The sequence below is a fragment of the Acipenser ruthenus genome, chromosome 18 (genome assembly GCF_902713425.1).
Source record: "Acipenser ruthenus chromosome 18, fAciRut3.2 maternal haplotype, whole genome shotgun sequence".
NCBI classification, from domain to species: Eukaryota; Metazoa; Chordata; class Actinopteri; order Acipenseriformes; family Acipenseridae; genus Acipenser; species Acipenser ruthenus.
Genome location: NC_081206.1, coordinates 32,733,422 through 32,741,989, shown reverse-complemented (window position 1 = coordinate 32,741,989; position 8,568 = coordinate 32,733,422). Strand labels below are relative to the sequence as shown.

Here is an 8,568-nt window from a genome sequence, read left to right as displayed (position 1 = left end):
TTTCTCCCACCTTTCTCCCCCGTGCAGCAGGTTTCTCTTTGCGAGGGCTTGGGCGCTCTCTGGCAGCCTGGTTTTAGCAATAGCTTGCTGTGCTGATGGCTCGGACAGGTGAGACCAGCGGGCCAACTCAAGGGTTTCCTACAATCAGGTCTTGTAATAAAAATAAAAAAACACAATCTTTTATGTGTATTTTTGTTTCCTGACTGCTATTTCCCTATGGAAGTTAAGCAGCATACTAACTGTTCCCAGGCTGAAGACTCATTGCACAACACTCTATTAGTGGAAGTAAACTTCTTTAAAAAGTCAAGGAAATGTATCAAGGTACCACTTTGTATCATTGGGCTACAACATACCAGAACGTAAACCTCCCTGGGGTGAATTCTAAGCTTTTACCAGCAATTTAGAGTTATAATGTCAACAAAACTTTGGTATTCTCCTATTGCCATGTACTGTAGGAAGCAGCTACATGTCTTTCACATTAAAGCCTGCCAAGGCAAGCATAAAGAATGCGGGCACCTGGTTGTCGGCGCAGTTCATAATGAAAGAGCAAGGGCAAGAATACAAGCACAGCACTGCAGGCGAGGTCATACAGCTTGAGCTTCAGATACAAGCACAGCACTGCAGGCGAGGTCATACGGCTTGAGCTTCAGATACAAGCACAGCACTGCAGGCGAGGTCATACGGCTTGAGCTTCAGATACAAGCACAGCACTGCAGCCGAGGTCATACGGCTTGAGCTTCAGATACAAGCACAGCACTGCAGGCGAGGTCATACGGCTTGAGCTTCAGATACAAGCACAGCACTGCAGGCGAGGTCATACGGCTTGAGCTTCAGATACAAGCACAGCACTGCAGCCGAGGTCATACGGCTTGAGCTTCAGATACAAGCACAGCACTGCAGGCGAGGTCATACAGCTTGAGCTTCAGATACAAGCACAGCACTGCAGGCGAGGTCATACAGCTTGAGCTTCAGATACAAGCACAGCACTGCAGGCGAGGTCATACGGCTTGAGCTTCAGATACAAGCACAGCACTGCAGGCGAGGTCATACAGCTTGAGCTTCAGATACAAGCACAGCACTGCAGGCGAGGTCATACAGCTTGAGCTTCAGATACAAGCACAGCACTGCAGGCGAGGTCATACAGCTTGAGCTTCAGATACAAGCACAGCACTGCAGCCGAGGTCATACGGCTTGAGCTTCAGATACAAGCACAGCACTGCAGGCGAGGTCATACGGCTTGAGCTTCAGATACAAGCACAGCACTGCAGCCGAGGTCATACGGCTTGAGCTTCAGATACAAGCACAGCACTGCAGGCGAGGTCATACAGCTTGAGCTTCAGATACAAGCACAGCACTGCAGGCGAGGTCATACGGCTTGAGCTTCAGATACAAGCACAGCACTGCAGCCGAGGTCATACGGCTTGAGCTTCAGATACAAGCACAGCACTGCAGCCGAGGTCATACGGCTTGAGCTTCAGATACAAGCACAGCACTGCAGCCGAGGTCATACGGCTTGAGCTTCAGATACAAGCACAGCACTGCAGCCGAGGTCATACGGCTTGAGCTTCAGATACAAGCACAGCACTGCAGGCGAGGTCATACGGCTTGAGCTTCAGATACAAGCACAGCACTGCAGCCGAGGTCATACGGCTTGAGCTTCAGATACAAGCACAGCACTGCAGCCGAGGTCATACGGCTTGAGCTTCAGATACAAGCACAGCACTGCAGCCGAGGTCATACGGCTTGAGCTTCAGATACAAGCACAGCACTGCAGCCGAGGTCATACGGCTTGAGCTTCAGATACAAGCACAGCACTGCAGCCGAGGTCATACGGCTTGAGCTTCAGATACAAGCACAGCACTGCAGCCGAGGTCATACGGCTTGAGCTTCAGATACAAGCACAGCACTGCAGCCGAGGTCATACGGCTTGAGCTTCAGAGACGGGAAATCATCAGAGACTCTTTTGAAAAGAAGAGGACACTTTGAATACTTGAATGCTGGGGTTTGGGGAAAAAACAAACCCTGCGGTATGTAGCACACACTTGTGTGCCAGTTGGCTATCTCACACATGATTTATTTGTTTGCTATTGAAATGGTGTTCTTGGTGTTGTGTAAAATATATATATATATATATATATATATATATATATATATATATATATATATATATATATATATATATATATATATATATATAGACTTGAAAGAAGGCTGCTAGTGGCATTCAGATGTCAGGTGACTGCAGGGATAATTCAACAGGGGCTGCCTGAAATGAAGTGCTGAAGAGAGTCCAGAGCAGAACAAGCAGACGAATCCCAGGACTTACAGTAAAGGAGTGAGTTGCTATGAGGACAGGCTGAGGAAACGGAATCTATTAAGCCTCACACAAAGCAGTGTGCAGAGAGACCTTTTTTTTTCAAGTCTAGCGGTTTATTTATTACATTGCAATTTACTATGTGACTGCTATCTAGATACATCATGTAAAATGAAATTACATTTTTTGGCCGTCACTTGCGGGCAACATTCCCATCTTGTAGACCCTTGAGCTTTTAAAACCCATTAAACACCGATAGCTCCTGCGCTTCCTATGCTGAAGCCACAGGTACTAAAGGGATGACGTCCAGTTCTTGTCCTTGGGTCGTGTTGTGATGCATGCAACACAGGGGCTGGATAAATCCCACAGTCGTTTCACAAGCTTCATTTCTTTCATGTTCTAGTATAGCTGAAGGCATCGGTAAGTGTGTGGATAGGCTGGCTCGATCAAACTGTACTCTCAAAGACCTTTCAAAGGGATACAGATGAAAACAGAGCGGACAGTCATGCACGTTTTGTAACATTTTCTCCTGCATGTTTATGATGTTACGGTGGCCGTACAGGGTACGTTTTCTATTCACATAAGGCGGTTTTATTCAGAGACAGTAATGGCAACTTAAACATAAAAATGCTATCAGCCTTAAAAAAAAAAAAAAAAAAAAAAAAAAAACTCAATGAGAATATATGAAACGGCTGAATCAACGTACAGTAAAGCCTCACATTGTACTGTTAGATTGGAATTTATTATGGTCAGTGCAGCTTTGAAAGCTGTTTTCATATACAGTATAGTAAACGTGGCTATTTCTTGCTGTAGTTCATGACATTCTTCCAATAAGCGATATCCTATTCTTGCTTGTTATTTTGCTCACTCGCCAGTAGAGTGCACTGCATCCATAAGTGCTGCAGGCTCCATTATACATTGAGGATTGCACAGGACTCTTACGAATAGAAAACGTATTTAATGAGCAGTGGTTGGTTAGGCGCCAGCTTCGGGAACTTAATTGTTTGTGTGTGTGTGATGAAGAAGAATGCAGTTTCACCTCTGGGGGGTTATTTATTCAGGGACTGTGCTGTTTAAAAAATGTTTTTTTTTTTTTAAAGTACAAAAATGCTTCTGCTTTGCAACGAGAGAGAAAAAAACACACACACACACAATACAAGTTTGAATGTCACAGACCAGCACACAATGACGCAGTGATGCAGAATACCTCTAAATGCTTAAACAACACTATTGGTAAATTGCATTGCAGCGGTACTTCAGGAAACCTTCTACCACCAACATCTAACACATGGATTCCGTGTTACTGCAATTGTATATTGATATTTTAACATTGCAACATTTTACATGAAGGTCTAGCACAGGCCACTAGACTAATTACATTCTATTAAGTTTAATTGATGTAACATGTTCTGCCTCCTCGCCACAGCACTGCGCACATGTATACAGTTATTGAACTCGCATTGTGACGAGGTTTCATAATACCTATTTCATACAGTAATCAGCAGTAGTCTGACCGCTTTGTGTATTTTAAAATGCTACTGTAAACAGCAATTAAAGAGATTCAATAATTCAATTCAATTCATCAAAACTGTGCAAACATGTCATGTTTTTTTTATGTCATTATATCTTGTAATTCGTTTTTTTTATGTCTATATGAGACATTCATTTTGAACATAATTATTGTCGTATTCTGTATAACAGTATAACAGTTCTAGCGCTCCGGTAATTGACTGTAATTGTTCTTATTATTAAAATGCATCTTCCCAGCTAGTTTCATAGACCCTGATTAGCGCTATCTTTGGTGATTTACATGTGAACAAGTGTTAATCAGGGTCAGGACAACCAGCCTCTTAAAGCAAACTGAACTGAATATTACAGAAATGATAGATTTAACCATGTCCTGGGGTTAGAACCTTTATAAACTGTACCCAGGTGTAATAAAGTGAAGCACAGGTAAGCTTTGTAAACGCATAGAGGTATGGTTGAGTTACCCTGATCTACTCTCTCTCCAGTGTCAGGTACTAACTGCCCTTTGCTACTCCTCCACTGTTCTGACAGACCAGACCAAAAGCTCATCTAATATCCAATTCATTAGTTAGAAGAATAATTGGTATCAAAGGTCTTGTAATACTGCATTCCAAAAATATGCAAATGAGTTCTGCAAATGCGTGCACTGAAACTTAACAGAAATCACAAGCAACATTCATAAGTCCAGCTTAAAGTAATGCGTGTTCTTTTAAAAACCTATTCATACAAAAAAAGATATTTACACTTTGATTACCTTGTAATCTTTATCAAAGAGCACACGTATCCATAAGGGGCACCATATGATTAACCACAAAATATATCAGAAATGATAGTTTTATATTTTGACCCCAAAACTTAAGAAAAAAAGATACATCTGACAGATAATATACTGTGACCTAATTGAGCATGCATATTTTAATCTCATTAGTCAAGAAAAAGCAGTCTAAATTCTCGCAGCAGAAGGTTCAGCTGTGCCAGACTGTGATTAATAAATGGAATTTCATGCAAATGTATTAGCTTGTTCATAGCAATATCAGTGCTGTGATTTTGATAACAGGGCAGAGCACAGTGTGTTCATTTCCAGCATTAAGAACATGCTGCACAGACACCCTTTTCTTTACAGCCAGGGTAAAACCTGTAACATCTGTTATAGTAATGTGATTGTACAAGAACAAATTACTTTCTTCTGCTGGGAAAAAAAAAATCCATTAGAGAAAGAACTAAATAAACAGAGAAGGTGTCTATCAGTTGGAAATTAGGGGAATTTATAAAAAAAAAATGATGAATTGAAATTAATGATTGTGTGTTTGATGTAATGAAGCAATGAAGCATCTGGAGGCCAGATATACGCTGACAAAAATAATCTAGACTGCCCGGTAATGTGCTACGCATTGTCAAAGCATTCAATGCCTGCAGCAGGAGCAATTTCACTGTAACAAAGTAAAAGATTGTTCTTTTCAGCTATGGGTTAGGCTAGTGCAACAGGTGATGTATTTGTTTATTTATTTAGATGCTTTCCCATGCCTCTCTGGGATTTACAATGCATATCTATGATTTACCATGCTTTGGATTATGCTTGGTTAAACTTTGCTGCGCTTTTACTATGGGAAACGTTTCTAAGGACAAAGAGAAGAGTTTGAACCCCACTAGAAGAAGTGAGGACTGTCTACCATGCTGGCGCTGTATGTAAAAGCATAAAGGCAGTGCAGAATAAGCAGGCAGCACTACTATGACGCCTTTCTGATATCACTTTACTCATCAGCTGCTGGGTTCGTATGTCTCTTCCGACTGCATGTAAGACAGGCAGTATTTGTCCTGGGTGACGTTTCCCATTTCTTGAAGACGTGTCACTCGGTGGTCAGATACTTCCCTGTTCCTGCATAGATCCGCACCCCTGCTGATTTCTAACTCCACAAAGATTCACACAGCTAAGGCACACTTGCTGGCAGGCTTACAAAGCTTAACTGACTAATCTTTCTGCCAGTTGTGTCAAACTGGTGAAGCATAGGTCTATTCATCTGAAACATCACGGAACGAGCATAGCATTAATAACCTCATTAAGTGCACTTAACCAGCATCCCCTCTTAAGAACCAAGAGCACAAAATGCACCAGAATACTACTTCAGCCGAGAAGAAGGAAAAACATATTAAATTAGGCTAAATTAAAATGCAGTGCAGAATAAATACATAAATCAAATTCATGCATAGCACATTGCATCGGAAAAATCCATTACCTTCAGTTAACTCCTATGTCACATAAATATTTAGTAGATGAGTGAATTTACAATTTAAATGATTTTTAATTAAAGTAAAAATGCCCCACGTCAACTGTGCCTTGTGTAAGATAATCAGATCTATTGCTGCATTAGACACCATAGATGGCTAAATGACTGTGCCAGTTGTTTCAAGAAGCTTTGGAGATTCACACTAAGTTGGGGGTGGGGATCTGCAGTAAGGTCTGATCTCCAGAAGGAGCCTGCAGAGTCAAAACTTCCCGGAGTGTTCTTCTGAAAACATCGGAGCTGTGTGGAGTCTCGGACACGGAAGCACCTGACAACCGAGCATCTGCTGTGAAGGGAGATGCACCTTCCACATATTGCCACAGAGATTACTTTAGTATTACAAATGAAGCACACGTGTGTGCTTGTTGTACCACCCAACCAGTACAAAGCAGCACATGAAAATGTCACTGCGCTTCAATTACTTTCATTTCTGAGGATAATTCGAGCCGATGCAAATAGAATATCAGCAGTCTACGCCCATTGAAGCTACAACACATTGACAGTGAAATAACGTGCTGCTGGATGACTAATACCTACACAGAGGATTTGTTTTACAATCTTGGGTTATATGCGTTATCACTAAAACTGAGATATATATATTTTCTTTAATGTGTCCCCCGCTTTGTGTTACCGCACGGGTTTTCACATGGTCGAGATACAGTGAGGCTGCGCGTTGCAGCACATCCCAATGCGTTGTGAAGAATCACGCACTCTCTGACGTCGCCTTGCTGCGGCTGCCCGCTCACTCCAGCGCCACAGCACGTATTGCGCAACGTGACTGTTCATGCCCACCAATCCATCCTCCTTTTGTGCATTCTGTGTGGAAGAGAGAAAAAAAGAGAAGAAACGCATCTCCTCCTACTCCTTCTCCTGCCTGCTCTCGCAGAGGAATCGGGAGGCTCTTACGAAATCAGGTGCATTGTCAGTTTCTGCGTTAGTGGATCTGCGAGATGACACGTTCGGAGGTATTGCGGATGCTGCAGAATTCTAGCGGTGGGGAGCGCATCACCTTTACTTACCAATCCAGCGCATCCTGGAACTTCCAGCATTGAGGCAACCGGCTCGCTGTGGGGGGAGAGAAATAAGCACGGGAAGAGAGAGAAAGGCAAGCTGTATTGTGTGATCTTAAAGACGGTCTCTCTGGGTTGCAATAGCAATGGCAGCTGATGGAATTGGTAAACAGGGGTGCGTGTGGATATTGCACGACTGCAATCAAGCGTGTCTGTTTAATTATTCTCGGGGGAGCTTCGTGAGCTACTTTTAAACGCAGAAGAGCCCTCCTTTCTTCCCCTCCTAGCTCGATCCATTTTAAAAGCTCACTCAGCTTATTTTTTATTGGCTTGTGAAACGTACATTTCTTCATTTTCACCGTGAACGACTCTGCTTCTCCTCGAGCGCAGAGGCTTCTTCTATTTAATTATTTTAAATATATATACAATAAAGAATTGTTTGTAATTCCGAATGCTTTTCGGTGGTTGAAGAACCCTCCCCCTCCCTACTGCCACTACTGATTTATCAGCGGGAGTGCTGTGTGACAGTAGCCGGGATTCGTGCTCTGTCTTGCAGACACTTTCCCCAAGAAGGCTCCGTCATCTCTGGGCTGGATATGTTCACATTTACGTCAAGATGGATTTAGTTTGCGGTCTGTTGTGGCTGCTCACGGTGTGTCTGGAAGGCATTTGTTGCCAGGGAGTGTACGGTAAGCTGATTTACACTGAAATATTGCATTGCATTTTAGTGAAGATGATCGTGACCTTGTACATTCACAGAGGGAGTTTTGTTCTGGCGTTGCATCCTACTGCCCTGCAATACAGCTGTGTGATAATCCAGGGAGGTGTGTGGCTGTCTGCATTTCTGAATCAAATAAACCACAGGTGACTCTGTGCAGATTTAGGATGAGGTGGACACACATTTCCAAGCCGCCCTGCGGTATGTGATCCATTGGGGCTGGACCGGCATGCTTCTGGGTAGCCTGTATGCACGCGGAAAGAACCCCTTTGGAATGCTCACACCTTACTGTGTTCTGAAATAAACGAATCACCAACCGGGACACACAACAAGCATTTTAACACAGCGTTTATCTGACTGGATTGATAACGAGGACTTCAGGTCGCATCCGACCCCCCCGGACTGGAGCGGTACAGATACAGATGCAAATGCAATTTACACATACTTGCTCCAAATGACAGTGTTTAATTTGTATTGCTAACGTGCCACTGCTGCATGACTGGTCTGCCTTTCAGGCGAGGATCTGCCTTTTATTACGAGTTGCAATGTATCAGAATTAGAAGCGTAACATGCGGGGCGGTACAATGCACACTGCCGCAGACAGAGTTCAGTTAACTGTTTCGAAGCATGTAGGGGCTAATCCAGTACTTGGGAGACACTTAACATAACTGCCATTGCTTACAACAGATATTATTCTATTTCCTTAAACAAACAAAC

General features: G+C 43.0%; 1 protein-coding gene across 2 annotated transcripts in view; it reads left to right on the top strand.

Moving 5' to 3' along the window:
- Nucleotides 1-6,599: 6,599 nt before the first annotated feature.
- LOC131698700 (MAM domain-containing glycosylphosphatidylinositol anchor protein 2) overlaps nucleotides 6,600-8,568 on the top strand; it is a 130,171-nt gene continuing 128,202 nt past the window's right edge. For both annotated transcript variants that reach the window (XR_009307722.1, XM_058992061.1), the window contains exon 1: nucleotides 6,600-7,822. Coding sequence is in view for 1 of the 2 variants with exons in the window: in XM_058992061.1 (XP_058848044.1) it covers nucleotides 7,750-7,822 (73 nt within the window). In the remaining variant the exon portion in view is untranslated. The remainder of the gene's footprint in view (nucleotides 7,823-8,568) is intronic.